General features: G+C 46.9%; 1 protein-coding gene across 2 annotated transcripts in view; it reads left to right on the top strand.

Annotated features, from left to right (window-relative positions):
• The window catches only part of Rab6b (RAB6B, member RAS oncogene family), a 56,901-nt gene extending 36,792 nt beyond the window's left edge, over positions 1–20,109 (top strand). For both annotated transcript variants that reach the window (XM_010625486.3, XM_010625487.2), the window contains exons 3-8: positions 7,191–7,244; positions 7,439–7,544; positions 8,310–8,421; positions 9,729–9,822; positions 12,101–12,167; positions 17,481–20,109. In XM_010625486.3, the coding sequence (XP_010623788.1) occupies positions 7,191–7,244; positions 7,439–7,544; positions 8,310–8,421; positions 9,729–9,822; positions 12,101–12,167; positions 17,481–17,545 (498 nt within the window). In that variant the 3' untranslated portion in view covers positions 17,546–20,109. The remainder of the gene's footprint in view (positions 1–7,190; positions 7,245–7,438; positions 7,545–8,309; positions 8,422–9,728; positions 9,823–12,100; positions 12,168–17,480) is intronic.

The raw sequence follows: 20,109 nt of genomic DNA, 5'->3' as shown, positions 1-20,109 counted from the left end.
CCCCCTTTCTTTTTTTTTTTTTTTTTTTTTTTTTCCGGTACTGGGATCCAACTTGGGACCTTGTGCTTGTGAGGCAAGCACGGTGCCACTGAGCTAAATCCGCAGCCCTCCCCCTGGCCTTTGTCCCATTTGCCATGCTACAACCGAAGTTATCTTTGTAATGCCCCAGGTACTGAATTTATTCAGTTCCCTGGCCCTGTCTTATCCTTTCCCTGAGTCCCCCACATAGTCCATTGGCCCTGATTCATTTTTGCTTTTCTGAAGAAAATGTGTAGCTTCACATTTTCACCTAAAATAGTCTACTGCATTTACCACTTCTGATGCTCTTCTTTCTTCCAGAAGATCCTGATTTCCATTTATTATCCTCTCCCTTCTGCCTAAACAACTTGTAGTGAACATTTCTTGTAATGAAGTTCTGCAGGTCACATAAACTCTTTTTATTTATCTAACAGTGTTTTTATTTTGCTTACAATTTTGAAGAACATTTTTGTTGGCTTTAGAATTCTGAATCCATTTGACTTGCTTGTTCTCTCAGCATTTTCATGATGTTCTCAGTCCACTGTGTTTTGATCTCTGTTTTTTTTTGTCAGCCGCTATCCCTATAATCCTTCCCTTGTGCCACGTGTCATTTCCAGTCTCCTTTCCAGTCTCCTTTCCAGATTTTATCTTCATCCTTGGTTTTCAACAGTTTGACTCTGATGTGGGCTTTTATTTCTGTTTTTTTTTTTTTAATCCTTCTTGAAATTTGCTAAGTTTCTTAGATCTGTAAATATGTGCTATGAGTTTGGAAGACTTTTGATCATCAGTTCTTCAAACTTTTTTGCTGCATTCTCCATCTCTTCTTCTAGGATGTCAGTTAGCTACTTGGTATTATGCTGTAAACTATTGAGGTTCTATTTATTAATTTTTCAATTTTTTTCCTCTGTTCTTTTTTGAGTAATTTGTATTGATCTAATTTGTAAAATCTCTGGCTGTTACTTCCATTCTCTCCACCTTGCTCAAACCATCAGTAATTTTTTAAAAATTCAGATATTGTATTTTTATTTCTAAGTTTTTTTTTTCTTTATAGTTTATCTTTCTCTGCTGAGATGTTTTAAGTCCGTATTTGAGCATAGTATTAGTTATTTTAAAATATTTCTTGCTACTTTCAACATCTGGGTCATCTCAGGGTAATTCTCTATTCTTTTTTCTTAAAGATGGCTCACATGTTCCTCTCACTTCATATGTCTGATAATTTGCCGTTATAGCTTACACATTTTGATGAAGTCTGTGGATTCTGTGTGTGTCTTAGTACTTTTTTCATCACTGGGATACAATACCTAACACCTGCAACTTACCGAGGCTCACATTTTTAGTCCGTGGTTGGCTAGCACCAAGGCAGAAAGGTGTGGTGGAAGGGTTTGGTGGAGGAAAACTGCTCACCTCATGGCAGACAGGAAGCAGAGAGGGAAGGGATGAGGCAGGGAGGGAAATAAACGCTCCCAGGTCACACCTCCAGTGACCCACCTCTTACGAGTATATTTAGTCCCCCCATGATCCAGTTACCTCCCACAAACCCTGCTTATGAGCACATGAGGCTTTGGCTGGACATTTAGATGTAAACAAAAACAGTTTGTTTCTTTGAGAAGTATAGTATTTGTTGTTTAGGCTGGCAACTAAATTGTCTAAACCTTAGTTCTCAATTTTCTCCCCTACGGTAAGCAGCAAATAAAAGTTCTATTCAAATATCTTTTGTTTGTTTGTTTCTGTTTTATTTTTGTTTTGTCTTAGGTAAGTTGCGTAGCATCTGCTTGGTCCAGTCAAGATAACTGGGCAACATTTGTTTATAGACCTTGGGGCCCTTTGTCTGGGCTTTCTCATGTCCAAGAATTCCTATACTTCTGGAAGCTGTGGTATTTTATAATTTGTCTTCTAATTCCTCAACCAATAAAGCTAGCCAAGGCTAAATGATAAATGAGGTCATGGAACCTTCAGCCACAACAAAAGTCTGCTTTCAGATGAGAAGTCATACAATTAGGAACTCCACTTTGTGCTGGTCCTTTCATTTGAGTGTTTGCATGAGGCATCTCCCAGTGCCTTCAGGCAGTTTGTTATATTTTGTTCAGAGTTTATAATAGCAGTCTTTCAGGCTCTGTCATCACAAAACTCAAGTTTCCTTATTCGTGCCATCTGAGATGTTTTTCTACATTGCTACCCTGTCCTCACATTTGATACAGTCTGCATTTAAAGACTTGCGTATTTACTCCACCTTTTTTTTATTATTAATTTTACTGGTACATTTTAGGTATACAATATAATGACATTCATCTTTGGAAATTTATACCTTTACATAATCTATCTTAGTTCTTATTTTTTCCCCATTCCCCTTCCCTCTACCTTTCTTAAAGAAATCAGTCAAAAGAAATGTCTATCCCTCCTGGGCCCTAGAGGGTCTCTAATGACACTGGCCTTCTCCATTTTCCAGTAACAACACTTCTGTATCTTAGTTTCTCCACAAGGCTGGAAGTATCTTATGAGCAGGTACCAGGGCTTAGTCTAGCACACAAAAGGTACTCAACAGGTAATAAGTGACTATTAATTACTGTTTGCCACAAAAGAGCTGCCAGGGAAGAACACCTTCTCCTTGCAGAGCTGACCTTCCTGGGAGAGATGGGCTCCTGCTGGCAGAAGTGTGAGGCCAGCTACTTGTGTCTCATGTCTGGGAAGAAACATTGTGCCTATGAGCTGGAAATGTCCTGGTAATCAAGACTCAGCCAAGGCCTTTTTAAGTTCTTGTTTGTATTCTGTTGTTAACAGTCTTATTTTTTTCCACTGAAAGGCAAATAAACTTTTTTAAGTGGACTCTGATGAGCTGTTCTGGCTAATGACCACCACATTCACAACAGGTACCTAGATATAGTGTGATCCAAGTGTGCGAGAGCAGTGATAGCTTGGTGAACATGCTCCACAGGCTACAGGTTGAGAATCACTGAGTCACAGGCCATGGCCAGGATTGGCCAGTGTGAGATCTTTCCAATTTAGGAGAAGGGGTATTAAGTAAGGGACCCTAGGATTGATCTGAGGGTGAAAATGTGATTAGTGGGGGAGCTGAATCTGAGGTTTCAAATAAATACTAACCATGTGGAAGAACGTTGTAGGGGAGGGACCAGCATTAGAAAAGGCTTACAAAGTGACTTGGGGATGCTGGGGATTTAGCTCAGTGGTTCCAACACCTGCCTCACAAGCGCAAAGTCCCAAGTTCAATTCCCGGCACCAAAAACAAAAAACAAAACAAAGTGACTTGGGAACTCAAAATGGAGTAGTATTACTGAAGTACAAAATCAAGCTATCCAAGGCTAAATGAGGTAATGGAATGCAGGGGCAGGCCCTTCATGTCTTAGTAAGCCAGCCTTAAAGTATTTACACTGTTACCGAGAGGCAGCAAGGAATAGTCAGATTTATGTTTCAGAAAAATAACCCTGGCTATTGTAGGAAAGAATAATAACAAAGGAGAGCCTAAGGTCAGAGAGGCCAGCCAGGAAGCTGTTGAAATCATTCTGGAAAGAGGGTCAGAGTCTGAACTAAGGCAGTGGTGATAAGGATAGAAGGGGCCAGGTAGCAACATTTCAGATACAAACTAAGTAAGTAATCTCTCATTTCTGGCTATCGCTGCCTCTCTCCAGCTCATTTTGGAGTTTGCCATTCATCTCCTGAACATCACTTTTCATAGCTATTTTTTCTTTTATTTTTAAACATGTTTATAAACATTATTTCAAAGTCCTTCTCTGCCAATCCCACATTTCGGTCGTCTGTGGGTCTGTTTATCTTTGAGTCTTTTTCTCTTGATTATGGCTTAGGTTTCTTCTTCGTATGTCTCATCCTTTATTGTGTAAAGGACATCGTGAATAGTAAATTGTAGAGACTTACAAATTCTGTCACCTTCCTCTGAAGAGTTTTAATAGGCAATTAATTATGAACAGCTAGTCTTTTTTAGGGATGAGTACTGTACTTGTCACATTGAGACTTTGTGAAGATGGATGTCTTTCAGTTTTTCCCTGAGTCCTAGGGTGTAACATTTCTGAGATGATGTCCTTCCTTCCCAAAGCCAGCCCTTCTGGGGTTCCAGTGGAAAGCCTTGTGTGTCTCCCAAGTACCTGTTTAACTTGGTGGGACTGGGTAGATGCTTCAGGAGAAAAGCTGCTCGTTTGTAGGATCTACATGGTTCTCTTTCAGAGGTAGCAACTCCTCCATTGTCTACCTGCTTTGGGTCACTTTTCGGTGCTTGCAAATTGTTATGGTTCTGACCTTTCCAGAGGTTAGAATAGTTTGATACAAGCTGCTCAGCCATTACAAAATGCAAAATTGAGTAATGTAGTTTGAAGCAGAGCTGATATTTCTGTTGTACAGAGATGGTGCCTGTACTTTGGTACCAGTCTACCAAGCTGTGGGAGGTCTGAAGTGGCTCCATGGCCTTGATGGTCAGGGAAGGTACCCATAAAGTGGACAGTTAAGGCAGCAGAGGTTGCTTTGATGTAGCAGTTTTGAAGTGAGAAAAAAGGCAGGAGAGAGCTGGAGAAATTGAAAGTTAACCGCTTTTAGCCTTAGTTTTCCTTATTGTCACCTCTTTAATCAGGCTATATATAATAAGATGTAATAGAGATATGATATGTTGGTGTGCAATAAATGGTATTTCTGATTATGGAGGCCGCGGTACTGAGCTTTGCTGGGTCTCGATCCACTGGCATAATTTCTTGTCATCTGGTTGCTTCTCTGTCCCTCATGGAAGCAGAAGTGAAATGGAGTTATCATTGTTACACTTAATCATCAGTCTGTCACCATCCAGGTGCTGACCTTTGAGGAATATGATTCTCCATGGTTCTTTGTTATTAGTTAGAGGGTAATGAGGTTGTGTTAATAGAAACCTAAAATGACAGTGGCTTAAACAAAACAGAGGATGAAGTCTGCATTATACACAGTCTGGGTGTCCAGCACTTCTGGGATACATTCTCAGGATAAATGGATCAGGCTGTGTCCATCTGTCGTCACTGCTCTTTCAACCTCATCTGGAGGATGTAGCAAAAGGAGGCAGATGTGGGCATATCCACCCACCCACAAAAGACCCATCCCCGAAGATGTGTACAACCTTTGACCGGATCTTAGCCAACCAGCAACAAAGAAAGCTTGGAAATAGAGTCTGTCACAGCCACGAACCCTTTTACACATCTGAAATTGTACAATGGAGACATCTGGCAGTCTCTGCCTCTAGTTCAGAGCCCATGAATGTGCTTTTGCCTCAAGAGTCACAGAAGGAGCTTGGCAGTCCTGGGAGCCTGGTGACCATTGATGAGTTGAGACATTTCTGGCTGCTCTGCACATCTCCTTAAGGGTGTGAAAAGATAAGACTGCCAGTCAAGATCCATCAGTGAAAAAAGTGTGTGACTGCTCGGGAGTGAAGCTATGTCCACAAGCATTTGTCAGTTACAGACTAATTCCCTGGTGGCTCTGCTAGATAGGACACTGCACAACTGGGCTACAAAGTGCTCAAGTGCTGCCCAGCTTTCAGTGCTGACCCTGCCGGCACTGTTATGGATTGACAAGAGTCGCACTAGGCCTGACCTTTAACTCCCAGGTCTATTCTTCATCTCTAAAGTAATTGGGTTGGGTTGGGTCAAAGGTGTGTGACCAGTGCCCATATTCTTGGATTGTATATTCTAGCATGTAAAACTCTCCCTAACATGCAGCTCTCCATTGCATTAAGTAGAATTCCAGGAGAACACAGCCATGTTCAGTGCTTTGTGAAAAGTATTGGACAGTGATTTTGTTAGTGTGCAGGCCTGTACACATGGTGCACACTGGGGCCCTGGGAGACCTGAGCTTTTCTATTTCCATGGGCCTTCCTTGGTTGTATTTTTTTTGTAGTTAGAATTCACACCACCATTTTTCTACTCTTTGGAACTTAATTTAAACTATATTTTTACTTCAAAAGACCTTTCCTTCTAATTTTAGAATTGTGTGTTCATGGTAGAAAATAGAAAAATATATAATAAAAGGAACAGAAAATTTCCCATAATGTCAGACACAGGTACAAAGTGTATCCCAACTACTTCAGTATTAGAGAAAATATGAAGAATACTCACATCTACTTCAGTTAATCAAACTGGGATCACACTATTCATGATGTCTTACAGTAGTTTTTTCACTCAGTGACTGCCCAAATCCTTAAATTCTTTTCAAGACATGGTTTTGAACAGCTTGTAAGTATTGGTAGACCATACTGTACCTAATCAATGCCGTAGACACTCAGGCTGAGTCTTGAGTTTTGTTGTTAATTGCACAATAGTGACATCTCCATTTTACACTGACAGTGTGTTAGTGCCTACTCATGACACTGCATGCACATGAAGCCCATCAACGTTGGGTGGCTTGGCTAAGGCCACACAGCAAGTGAGTGATGGGTCTAGGCTATCTGGTTGCAAGGCTGGCTGCTGCTCCCAGTTGCTAGGACAGAAGAGGCACAGGTGTGGCACAGGGGTGCTGGTAACAGTTAACTCCCAACATGGCTTAAGAAGACAGTTGAGGATTTAGCTCAGTGGTTCCACCACCTGCCTTGCAAACACAAGGACCTGAGTTCGCTTCCCAGTACCAAAAAAAGGAAAGCCAGTGGGGTATCCAGCAAGATGCTGTTCTGTATAGTCTGCAGGGCTGTCACCAGAGGCCACCCAGCTGCTCTGTGACTCTCTGCAGTGACGTGATCTTTCTTGGGACAGTGATGAGCCAAAGCCTGTGTTCTAAGACTCAGTGGAGAGGCTTTGGAAGCTAGGGAATTCTAGGGATGGGGAAGCTGCTGAGCTCGCCTGAAGGGCAACAGGGATGAACATTGTAGCAGCCTTGCTATCTGGGTGGGACCTCTTCTGTGTACACACACACACACACACACACACACACACACACACACAACACACACGCTGTCACCCTTCCCATAGCATTTTTCTCTTTCACTCCAAAGAGTATCCCTCCCTAAAATATTTATCTTGTCCTTGATTAGTTCAAGCTGCCTTCATCTGAAAGAAACATTGAATGCAGAGTCTACATTAAACTTGGTGTGGGTGTCCCTTCTTGCTGGTTTATTCCTCGGTCTGGGCCCATTGAGCTTTTGCCCCCTTGCTTTGCAAAACTTTCCAGTTTGACCTTTCTGTATTTTTCTGTAACAGGCAACCATTGGGATTGATTTCTTGTCAAAAACCATGTACTTGGAGGACCGTACGGTGAGCACCTGATCTTAGAATGGGGAGGACACGGGAGGCTCCATTGGGCTTATATCTTGGGACCCTTAGCTGGGCACCCCAGAGAGTCTATGCCAAGCCTGGGGGCTGAATGCCAGCATCACAGAGATGTTCCCGAGACCTCTCCACCAGGAGGAGCTCACTGGCTCACCGACCCCTCTACTCTGGCCCTGCAGGTTCGACTGCAGCTTTGGGACACAGCTGGCCAGGAAAGGTTCCGTAGCCTGATCCCCAGCTATATCCGGGACTCCACGGTGGCTGTGGTGGTGTATGACATCACAAGTGAGTGACGAGGGTCTGTGCTTAAATGGAGGTTGCTGTCAGGGGATGCAGGGCCCACGACCCTGCCAGGCCCGGGTCTATGTGCTCATACACACACGTGTCCCCAAAAACTGGAGGGCTGGTGCTTGGGGATAGAGGGTGAGTTGCTGAAGCTGGCCTGGCTCCAGTCTCTCTGCCTCTGCCTTAACCTGGCTGGTGTGTGTGTGTTTGTGTGTGCGTGTGCACACATATGCACACATAGGTCAGGGTGGGAGAACATGCTAGTCCCTGGGCAGAAGCAGCTGTGATTCGTCAGCTGGCCTCTCAGCTCCTCAGCGGACTCCCTGGAGGACAGCTGTTCCCCTTAGCTCCAATTGTGGGGAGACTGTGCTATAGAGCTTCTGCTTCCCTGGGGGCTGCTGTGTCCCCTGCCTCGTCCCCCACTGTTGTCAAACTCAGCTAAGGCAGATGCACTCATTTTTCACTCTCTGAGTTACCACAGCCGGATCTGATTCTCACCCTTTAAACCCCTGTTCTGGTAGAAATCATGACACAGTGACCTTCCAGATAGAATGCCTCTTCCCTCAAAGGATGGCTGGGTAGTGCAAGGGGTGTGAGGGCTGTGGGGCAGGCCCAGCTCCCTCTATGAGGCCCCAGCTGGCCTCGTCTATATGGATAGTGCTGCCCTGTTCCAGGAGTCAGAGTATAGGCTCTCCTGCCCTCCTCTCCTGATCCCCCTCTGGGGCCAGCCCTCCCTTGCCGTTCATCCTTACTTTCTGCCTCCAGATCTCAATTCCTTCCAGCAGACCTCTAAGTGGATTGATGACGTCAGGACAGAGAGGGGCAGTGACGTCATCATCATGCTGGTGGGCAACAAGACAGACCTGGCAGACAAGAGGTAAGTGTTGGGGCACAGAGGTGCAGGGCTGAGAGACCCAGCTGCTCCCTCACTTTTCTGTAACTGCCCTGATCAGCAGTTCTGGATGCATAGGTAGTGCATCTGTGCTTCTGGCCTGTCACTGTCTCCAGAAGCTGTGAGAACCCTGGGTAGGACCCTTCCACGCTCCACGTGTATCTCATCTCTGAGACCCCTGTCATCCACTGCCCAGGAACAGGGCACTGAGCAGTCTGCATAGAGCCCTGTGAGCCCACCCCAGCCCAGCAGTGTGTGGTCTCAGCTCCTCAGTGACCACAGCATGGACCTGACAGAGTAGAAACTCTGGCCTCAGGAACTTCTCCTTGTGTTTCATACCCCTGACCCCTTAAATGCCTTCACTGGTGTGTGGCCTGTGCACACACTGGTCCCAGGTGCAAGCCTACAGAACATGTGTAGAACACAGCCCCGTGCCCAGCCTGCGCAGCCTGGCTTGTTGTTGGTATGAAGCTACCTTGGAAGAACTTTCTCCAAGACTTCTCTTATGCACACAGCTGACCACAGTCTTTATATGTGTTTGTCCACTTTTCTCATAGACTCTGACTTGGGCAGATAAAGTTAACAAAGCATGCAGGCTTCCCACAGTGCAATGGGGTCTACTTTGTGAGATTCTCACCCTGACATGAGCAGAGTGTTCTCTGATCCCCTTTCCTTTGCTAGGTAGCTTTGTGGCTTTGGATGCATTACTTTTTTGTTTTTGTACTTTGTGTTGAACCCAGAGCTTTTACACTGAACTGCATCCCCAGCCCTTTTTAAATGTTTTCATTTTGAGACAGGACCTTGCTAAGTCATTAAGTTGACCAGTTTGGGCTTGAACTTGTGATCTTCCTGCTTCAGCCTCCCAGAGTGCTGGAATTACAGGCATATGCCATCATGGCCAGCATGGGGGAGTTACTTTTAACCTTGGTGTTTGCAATGAACAAAAGGGACTTACAATACCACCCAGGGAGGGAGTGTGCGTCTGGAAGCTGTGAACAGCCATAGGCTGCCGTTCTAGTGACCTCTGGGAAAGCTGATATGGCACAGCTTGCCTCAGGCCTGCCTCTTAGCACAAGCCACTGTAGGAGGAGTGGGGGAAGGGCTGGTGTCCTCTGTGCCTGCTGCCCCATTCCTCCTGGAGAGACGCTGGTTGGACCCCTGGGAGGGAATGTGCTCAGGACTGGCTCCCTCTGTCCTGTCGGGCCGTCCCAGCCCATCTCACATTATTTCCTCCATCTCTGCCAGGAGTTGCTGCTCCTCAGAAGTGACTTCTCTCTCCCCCTCATCTCTAGGCAGATAACTATCGAGGAAGGGGAGCAGCGTGCCAAAGAACTGAGCGTTATGTTCATTGAGACCAGCGCGAAGACCGGCTACAACGTGAAGCAGGTGAGGCCACACCTGGCGCTGGCCCTACATGACTGGGTCATGGAGGCCCACAACTGGCTTCTGGGCATTGTCGGCCTGAGGCTGGGACCTGCTTGCCCTGGGCTGTGTTGGGGAACCTAACCAGAGAATCCATAAATCTACCCAGTTGAGAAAGATGCAAGTGAATGTCCAGAGTTGCAAAGCACGTGAAAGGAAGTGACATCCCCTCGGGGGCTGTCAGGACAGTGTCAGTCACTGGCCATCCCAGGAGTGACCAGTCTTGGGCCTCTGCTGGGTAAGTGTCCAGCACTCTCAAGTGCCTGAGAACTATAGTTCTTAGCATCTGCATCCTGGGCTCCTGCCTTGAACTTGACAAGTGCTTGGGACCCTGGAGGGCAACTCAGCTTTGCTTGGAGCAAAGAGCCTACCATGCTGGGCTGAGCTCACAGGAGGGAGAGCAGGTGGAGCTTAGGGCTGAGCCTCCAAGCGCTGTGCCTAGCCCAGATCCACACAACCCAAGTAGCCCAAGGACTGGATTCAGCAGGTCAGCAATTTGGGATAGAGAAGTCCCACTTTTCCTGTCACTGGCCTGTAGCTTGTGTAGCATGTTCTTAACAGTGACAACTGAAGTTATCAGTGCCACAGTTTCTCACTGACAGAAATCACAGGTGTTTTCTTACTATCACTTGTCATTGATGGTTGAACTTTATATGAATCACTTCTTCGGTATCGTGGTACGTACTACACCTACTGCTGGTTCTTGCTGTTTAATATGTTTGTAAGAAAGGCCAGGTGTCACTGTGTCACAAATTTGCATCTTTAAATAGTTAGAAGTTTAGTTCAGCATCAAATATTTTCCTTCAGAATTCCATGTAATCGATTTCACACATTAAAAGGAGACCCTAGTTTTCACTAGACTGCCAAAGGGATCCTTGGCTTATGCCAAGGTGAAGATGACCCAGCTTTGAGATTGAGGAGGACTTAGGGAGTGGCTAGGAGGGAAGCATTTGGGCAGGGGCAGCATGGAGCAGAGGGAGCGGAAACTCACCTTGTCCTCAGGGATCTCTTGTAGTGTAAAGAGCCCACTGAGTTTCTGCAGTTGGTATTTGTGGAGAGAGGGACAGTATTTATTTATTTGTCCACTTGAACAGCTATAATAAATCACCAAAGACAGTATAGCTTATAAACAGCAGTAATTTGGTTCTCTTAGTTCTAGCGGGTGGGAAGTCTCAGATCGGGGTGGTGGCAGTGTCTAGTGGGGGCATGTGTTTTGGTAAATAGTACCTTCTACAGTCGCGTGGAAGGGTCACATGGGCTCCTTTAGGTTCACAAGGGCTCTGCCATCAAGACTAGCCACCTCCTAACAGCCTTACCTGTAAGACTGTCACATAAGTTTCAACAAATGAGTTTTGGGAGTATGCATACGTTCAGCCCATAGAAGTTTGGGGTCTTATGCTACTGCTTTGAGCTTTTTGCCTCCAAGATTTCATGTCTGCCAGCACCTCCCCGGCACATCCCGCAACCCACCATCAACTCAACGTGCCCACACTTACGTAGACTCAGATGCATAGAAAACCTACTCATCCATACACATGTACCAAATACGCCTTTCCCCACGCTTACCCAGATCCACTTAAAACACCACCTGTTCATACCTGCACACACACTTGTTCCCTGTATGCTTTTATGCACACATGTACCATTCACAGCACACACAACATTCTTCACATACCCTTACAGACAGCACACACGTTCCACACATACCATGTACACATCACCCATACATCCACACACCTGCACAGTATCATGTCCACACTCCCATATCCTTCTTGACTGTGGTCCTGATTCCCATCATGCCCAGCCTCATTGCCTGCAGACCATAGGACTCTTGTGGAGAGAGTTGTTTGTCCCAAAGGCAGGTCCAACTTGGCTTCCTAGGACCAGTCCCTGTGAGGTCAGCAGCAGAAGCCCACCTAAAGGCCTGAATACAGGGGGCCTGGATCATTCTTTGCACCAGAATAGCTTCCTTGCAGTCTCTGCTATGGCGCAAGCTCATTGCTACTGACCCTGTGGGCAGCCTGCTTAGGCTTTGTTCTCTCTTTCCTCATTCTGAGCCCTGCCAGCGCGCCTCTGTGAGAGGCACAGGTGGAGAGGGGTACAGAGAGTTTAGGAGCATCCCTGTCCATGAGGGCTCTGTCCCTGGCAGAGCAGACAAGGGGTGGTGAGAGGGTAGAAACTCAGCAGGGTTGGGGGGATGGCCAGGGGTGGGGCTCACCTTGCATTTCCCCCTTCTTGGCAGCTCTTCAGACGTGTGGCATCGGCTCTGCCTGGCATGGAGAACGTCCAGGAGAAAAGCAAAGAAGGGAGTATCCTTTTCCTCTGTCACATGAGCAAAACATGTGCCAGAGAAGCCATTTCTCCACACTTAAGATTATAGCTGGGCCATCTTTCAGTCCTGTCCAGCTCCAGCCACAAATGCCTCTTCTTCCACAGCACTGAGGGGCAGCTGGGGGATATGTGTGCTGTGGTGCTGTATGGCAGGGAGGGAGAAGTAGTAACTCTGCCCTTTCTAGTGAACAATCTGCATTTTTCATGAGAACAGGTAGACTCCTCCACTACAGGGAAGGGTTCTGTGCAATGTAGATGTGACTGCACGATCTCAGTCTACACAAGATGATTCCCTCAGTTAACAACACCTTCCATGTCCTGCTTGCTTCCTGTGCCCAGCCCCACACAGCCCCATCTCCCCACTCCTTTGTGGAATAGGGTTCCACGTCACCTGCATAATCCAACCCAAACCTGAGCCCACACTTAGGTGCTGAAATTGTGGTTCAAGGGTGCTGCCTGATTTGCCTAGTGCCCCACAGCATGTCCGTTTGGGAGTTAGGATTCATACTTGGGCTTGCTTCCTCACCCAGCCCAATTCCATTTGGGGACAGTGTCTCTCAAAGGGCAACAGAGAGGACAAGACGAGAACTGCTTTGGTTCCACCTAGTCAGATTCCCTGCTTGAGTAAGCCCCTCAAGACTGAGCACTCAATCCCCAGCCTAAATCCTTCAGAATGGGATGAGTCCCTGCACAGCAACGTCCCAGCATCCTTTACTCATCCTTATAGGACAAATCAGAGAACAGTCCAAGAAGTCAAAGGGCAACTTCAGGCCGATGAGGGTTAAAACAAGTAGCTTCATATTGGAAGTCAAAAGGAGTTGACATCCTAGCCACACTTGTCCCTCCCCTCTGAACCAGATTGGGGGCAGGGTCTGGACACTAAGAATCTCAGAGGATGCTGACTCCCAAAGAACAGGTTCCCCAGAAGTCCCAAGATGTCAAACAATAGTTGGTGTGTCCCCGAAGGATAGGCATGGCTGAGGGAAATAAGTGTGGGATTGTGTCTTCATTGGTCGTCATGAGACTCCAGTTACATGTGAAGAAACAGATTCGGGGGCTGTCAGGGGCTCCACATAACTCTCAATGGAAGTGCTGGGTGCCACACCTCAGGAGAGAGCCTTCATGGTGTCACCTGTCACATGCCCTCCTTTGAGGTGCCAGGAACATACGGAAGGCAGCCTGCAGGATCATGAAGAGAGAGGAGGGGAGTCAAGGTGTAGATGTTCCCTGCACATCTGACAAAGGGAGAAGGGCTGCAGACAGCCTGATCTCATTTTCCCACTGCAAAGGTGTGGCCCACTGACTGGGGAGGGTGGTGACCATTTCCTTCACATTCTCCCAGAGACCCATGCCGGGCTATGGTCAGGTTAGTTGGGCTTAGTCCAGGGTGACACCTAGCACATCTTTATCATAGTGTGTCTTGCATCAACCAGCCATGGCTAACCTGTGGGCCCCTGGGGAGAGAAAGTGCAAAGGGTACATAGTAAGCAGACTACAAGGATGAGGTCATCTGGGTCCCTTTTACCAGGCATGGGATCTCCCCTATCTAATAGACCCAGCTCCCCTCACACTGTCTAGGCCTTCTACAAGACACAGGTGGAGCAGCCTTGAATAGATCGCTGAAGGGTCCAAGTGGAGGTGGCAGCCACTCTGGTTTAGCCAGAATGGTGGGGCAGTGCTGCTGTTTATTGATGGTTCAAACCATCAAGCCAGTGTTCAGAACATTGAAGATGTATATGGTACTCCAGGGTTAATGTCTGGAATTATGATCAACATCAAGACCAACCACACAGTACCTTGTGATGTGCTAGATGGTCACACTTGGCCTTATCTACTCTGCCAAGGACGTGACGAGTGTGTGGGCTTGGGGTATCTGTCTTTTGTTTCTAGGTGCAGTTGAGGGGCTGTTGTACATCATCTTCATACCTAAGACAGAAGGCCTCCCCAGGGCCACAGTCTCTCTGTCCAACACCCCCTTGTCTATTTGTCTTCCCTCTGCTCTCAAGAAAGGGGGCTGAGGGCCGGGGATTTAGATCAGTGTTTCCGGTGCCTGCTTCACAAGCCCAAGGACTTGAGTTCTGTCCCTGGTACCAAAAAGAAAAGAAAGAAAAGAAAGGGGGCTGAGAGGCCATAAAATGGTAGAGCCATATTCTCTTTGCTGGATCTATACACACAAGGCCCCTTTCCTGAATCTTCCCAAACAGTATGCTCTGTGGCATGGGCCCTGTGCTCTTCCTGAGCAAGGTTGGCATATACAAAGGAATGGCAGTAACTTGGGCATGTATGAAATGGTCCTAAGGAGAAAGGACGGTAATGTGTCACACAGGGAAGAGCATGCCCAAAGCCTCCCAGCTGCTTAGTTGACAGACCTGGTACCAAAGCCAAATATCTGTGTCCTACAGCCATTGAACTCTCCCAGAGCACTGAGGTGCTTTGATGGTCCAGACAGAGAGGACTGTGCTGACAGAGTCGAGAGCTGCTAGCATGCCAGCCATTTGGGCAAGATCACAACAGACTGTCTGGGCCCACTCATCATGATTTCAGGAGCCAAAGGATAGTAGCAGTAGGTCTTGAGTGTTGTCTGTGAGCCAGAGGGACAAGGTCCACTCACTTTGCTCTGCTCAAAGAAGACACAGCGAGCCTCTCAAGGCCTATGGGAATCATCCACAGTGAGTTTTCTCTTCTGGGGATTTTTTTATACTTGGCTGCACTTGTTCGTCCTTGTTCTTTACTGTCACCAAGCAACCCCTGAACACTAAAGGTCAGTGGTATGTGGCATTACAAGGAAAGATATGCCATTACATGATGGAGTATGTATGAAAGCTCCTGGCAAATGATCTAAACCTTTGCATTCCAAGACTATAGCCAGTGTTTTAAATCTGTTGTAGCAGTGTCTTTAGAATGCCTTCAAGGTACCTGTGCATCAGGACTCTCCAAAGAAAGAACTTGTTAGAAATACACATCCTGGGCCCATCCCCAGATCTAAGGCAGGGCCTGGGACAATTTTCTGAGATTTTTTGATGTAATCTGAAAGTGTTGTGCAGTATGCAAGAGTATTCTGGATCAGGTTGCACATGTGATGATTTATGGTTAAGGGCAATCAAGTAACTTCCGTATTGGACATTATGTAGTGCTGTGATAGTTGCCAGCCTTTCAGCTAAACCGGTGAAGTGATTCTCAACTGCAACTGATCCTAAGTTTGGGGGAAGGGAACAAGAGCTATGAAATCCAGTGAGTGGAGGTCAGGGATGCTACTTCATAGCTACCTGCACAGGACAGCCCTCGCAAAGAATTGGCTGGCACAAAATACCAGTGGTGCTGAGGCTGAGAAACCAGCACAGGATGGACGAGGCATGGCCAGGTCATTTAAGAGCATAACTCCAGGCTGGGAGTGTAGTTCAGTGGTAGAGCATGTCCTTAGCATGTGTGAGTGCTTACCATGTTTGAGGTGTGGGTTTGATCCCCAACCCCAGTGTAATTAAAGGCATAATTCTGGGGTCAGGCAGCCTTGCATTTGTACCCAGTCTCCTTGACCTCCTTGCTGGACAGTGCATGTTTTACTTGTCACCCTACAGGTTTGGTGTAGTGCAGTGCCAGCACAGAGGGACTCTGTCTTATACATGAGCCCTGACCAAAGACCAAGGACAAGTTTTACAAGTGGAGCTGGGGAGGGAGTCTGGGTGTGGGGGAGGGGACAGCATGAGCAAAGGAAAGCAGAGGGTATGTTTGCAAAGGGGAAGATCTGGTTGCTGGAGGTGTGATTGCATGAGCCAGAGTCCACTGACTTTTGGGCAGGCTTAAGTGCCGGAGTGAGAAATCTGTGGAGGTGGTGTTTCAGCACCAGGTTATGGTGTAATGTCACCAGAGCTGGCTTTGGGAAACCGCCGTGCCAAGAAAGGGCTGGGTGGGCTCAGAGGGGACACCTGGAAAAGACCAGGAGTCTCCAGAGAGGCCTATGAGAAGTCTAGAAGTACAGTTGCGGACTGGAGCCTACTGGGGCTGTAGGGGCCACTGACTCACAGCTGGCAGAGATCGGCAACAGGGCATTCTTGGCATTATGTTTGCAAAAACACTAGGGAGTAGAGGAGTAGAACCATTTGGCTGGAGTAGAGAGGACCACGCTGGGTTGCAGTGGGAGGTGGGAAGGATGGCAATTGTTTATTGCCTGTTATTCATTTATATTATGCCATGGTATAAAAAGTATATGTGTGTATATATGTACACATAAATACATATACACAAGATAAAATTGTATATATCTATGTCTGCAGACACATGAGGAGAAGAAAAGCCATACCCAAAATACATCCCCTTCTGAGTGGTTTTAGAGGTAGCTAAAACACTAGTTCTAAGCTTCCTTATAGCCAAGGCAAGAGGAACAATGTAGATTTCAGGAGATGCTTGTCTTTTTACGGTACTTTAAGCCAAAAGGTTCTCTCCTATATCCTCAAATAGGGGCACCAAAATATTCCTGAGATGTCAACATCAAGTCCTATAGGAGCACTTGTTACACCACCCCACCCTACCACCCCAATCCAGTGCAGATCCTGCCCAGGTACCAAAGCCCAGTGCATGAAGTGATGTACAGTACTCAGTTTGGTCCTCAAGTGCCATTAGAAGGTGGCTCAGTACAAGGCTGAATCTCAGTCTGGGCTTTCGGCCTGGTGAGGAGGTAGAGGGAGTAATCTGGCTGTGCATTTTGAATTTATTCCTACAGACCCTGAGGGTGCTGATGGAGAGGGCTGGAGAGAGCTGTGTTTAGGCACCATGGCTGTGGCTCCTGACAACCATGCTCAGGATTAAGTGGTATACCCTGACAAACGCTTGAGGGTTTGATGTTCCAACTAGGGCAAGGCTCACTTTCCCCTGTGCTTTGAGATGGGAGCACCCACACCTGACCCGCTGGGCACTTCCTGTCCAGTGGATTTCAGCGTAGGACCAATAGGTGATAGGGTCGAGGTTGTGAATGTGCACTACCCTTTGAGCCCTAGTCACCAGAGAAAGCTTCTAAGATGGGGGCTCCCTGTCCTGTGTTGTCAATGATGACTCCACATCACGGTCCAGGACAAGCTTTGCTTGGTGTGGACAAGGGTTGGGAGGTGATGGCTGTGTGGGCAAAGAAGAGAAAGTGGGAGCTGACGACCACATCCTTCCCACACCAGCCCCGCAAAGAGCTGAGTCCCTGGGTGTTTGCAGAGGGACAGAGTAGCAATTTAAGGGGTCACAGGGCAGGACTTGAGGCACGTGGTAGCCTCTCTGAGAGTCATCTTCCTTAGCCCAACCTCCTTCAGTGATCGACATCAAGTTGGACAAACCCCAGGAGCCCCCGGCCAGTGAGGGTGGCTGCTCCTGCTAATGCAGAGCCGGACCCATGGCTTCCTACACACTACTTGCTTGTTGTGTTGCTTCCTATTGGTTAGCTTCCTAATGGGGGTGGGAAACAAGTTTACCAAGATGGGAGGATTTTTCTTTTCTCTCTGTCTCTAGGAGTAGAGTGGGATAGGGAGGGAGGCTGGGCATCAGGGATCACATCACTCCTAACAGCTGTTACTTAAACAACTATTTTTGGTTTGGTTGTAATATATTGTACTTTATTAAGATTGCCAAAAACTGTTAAAATTTAAAAAAATTTAAATCATGTGTATACAACTTTTTGCCAGATAAAAATGTAGTCATTTTTATTTGAAAGATGTGCTTTTTGTTTTTGTATATTTGTAAACTTATAGAGAACCTTTTCCACACACCCCTTCCTTCCTATTCTCTTTGAACTGTTTATCACCTCTGCCTTCCTCCCATCCCAGCCCAGTAAATTAAAGCAATTAACTGAGCAACATAATTAGGCTCCAGGCCAGGCCATCAGGCCCAGACCAACCAGGCCCCACCATCCAGGCCCATGAATGATGAAATCAAACATTGGTTGAACAGAACAGCCTCCAGAGAGGCAGTACTGCTCAGGCCTTCCACAGGCAGTGCGGGACATTGGCATTAACAGGGTCCTGAGCTGAAATAAACACCTTGCAGACTGTAGGAAGCCCACAGCAGGCCCTGGAAGATTGCTTCTGCCTCTCCTTTTCCTCCCCTAAAAAGTCATGAAGGAAGTGGAAGGCAGAGGCACCTTATGTTCTCTGTGCCTGCTCGGTGACCAGCAGAGCAGAAGCTCATAAGAAGGACGGGTGCTGTTGGCAACTGCAGGCTGTAGTAATATGTGGCTTTATAGACTAGGGCGCACCCCATGTAGTTCCAAGATCTAACCAACCTGTCCAATGGTCAGCACACACAGCTGGGTTGACTCTCAGAAACTCAGTGTGTGATGCCGAACAGGATATTACCCGGGAGCCCTCCTCCTGGCATGGCAGGGATGCTGGAGCCTGTACCACATGCTGTTGGTCCCTCTGTGGCTGGGAGGGGAGAACTGTCTGCAGAACTGCCACCTCAGAAGACACATATTCTCAGATCCTCAGTTGCTAATACTTCTGCGTAGTGTTCTGGGAAAGAGCATATCCGATTTCTCAGTATGTTTTCAGACATTGGCATGGTACAGTTGAAATCTTTGTTTGCGTACCTTTGTGGATATTGTGGTTACACTGTGGGCACCTGGAAGTAGGTCTAAAGTGGGGTTTCCAGAAGGCTGCCCAGGGTCCTGGGCTCTGCCAGGCCACAGAAAGCCACCCTTGCCCCATTGACTCCTTCCTGAGAATGGCTTAATCCTCAGAACCTGTCAAATCCCTGAAGAGAACCTTCCCTTCTGTGTATTATAACTTGGCCAGCATTCCAAATTGACCTGGATTCTCCTCCCCTACGCCTGTACAGTCTGGCAGGAGGCTTTCACTAACCAAAATGTAAGCCCTTCCCACCCAGGTGGCCTTGGCTCTTCCTTCAGGCTGCCAAGGGGATGCCATAGATGGGCTGCAGTACCTTCTGAGGTATGGCAGTCTAACAAGATTGCTAGAATGGACTTTGGAACTTCTCAGAAAATAACCTAAAATGGCAGCCAAGAATTTAAAATGAAGAGCTAATGTTTGTGCAGTAGGCTTGCCACATGCCTTCAGCCTGGGAGATTGTGTGCCCAAGCTGATCTCTAGAGAGGAATTTATCTTCAGATGAAGAGGAGAGGAAGCAGGATTCCAGCAGGCACCTCCTCTGGAAGGCAAAGACCAATGTATAAGCATAATTTAAATGTCGTGTTTAGTTTTTATATGTGTGTACATAATTATATATAGAGATAGACTTGTGTATACACCTTCCACAAACACATCTTCACACAGAGATACATGTGCTCAATGTATATTCTTGTCTTTCCTGCTCTCAAATTGGAACTTGCATTGTGAAAAAGTTTCAGAAATTCAAAAGTACTGCAACGTGTTGAAATAAGAAATAATATTGTCAAATAATTTGTGATTGTCTTGCCATCAATAAAGTAATGCATAGGTGTGTTAAACTACAGGCAAAAACAGCCCACAGAAGTATCTCTACCACCTCTCTATGTACTTATATTCACGGGTGTGCATGCCTGTGTGGGCCAGTGTCCCCCACTGTGAGCACACCCCCAAGTGGTGCTTGTTGGAAGAGTGCTTACTTACCTCGTGAGAATTTATAGGAGTCTACATTATAGTGTCTGGCCTGGTCGGCCGTAAGGACCATCACTTACAGCCTCTGGGACAGCCCCATGGACAGCGATCTGCACTGTGTCTTAGAGAAAGAATGTATGGTAGATTTAAATTTTCTTAGACTGGAGAGTAGCTCTTCTTAAAACACCCTATAAAACAAAGTAGAAACTCACTTTCCTTCTCTTGTGTACACAGTCCAAGGCACCATGGTCTGTTTTTCTACTGTGGCCTAGAGGAGTAGTATGCGGCACTAGATGTCATTATGGCCTGATTGAGTCCTGATCGTCCCAGCCTGCGCACAATATCCTCTCTC

Source organism: Fukomys damarensis, unplaced genomic scaffold (genome assembly GCF_012274545.1).
Source record: "Fukomys damarensis isolate Sample0158 unplaced genomic scaffold, DMR_v1.0_HiC HiC_scaffold_37, whole genome shotgun sequence".
In the NCBI taxonomy this organism is placed as follows: domain Eukaryota; kingdom Metazoa; phylum Chordata; class Mammalia; order Rodentia; family Bathyergidae; genus Fukomys; species Fukomys damarensis.
The sequence above is the reverse complement of the archived record's forward strand: the minus strand, read 5'-3'. Positions and strand labels throughout refer to the sequence as shown.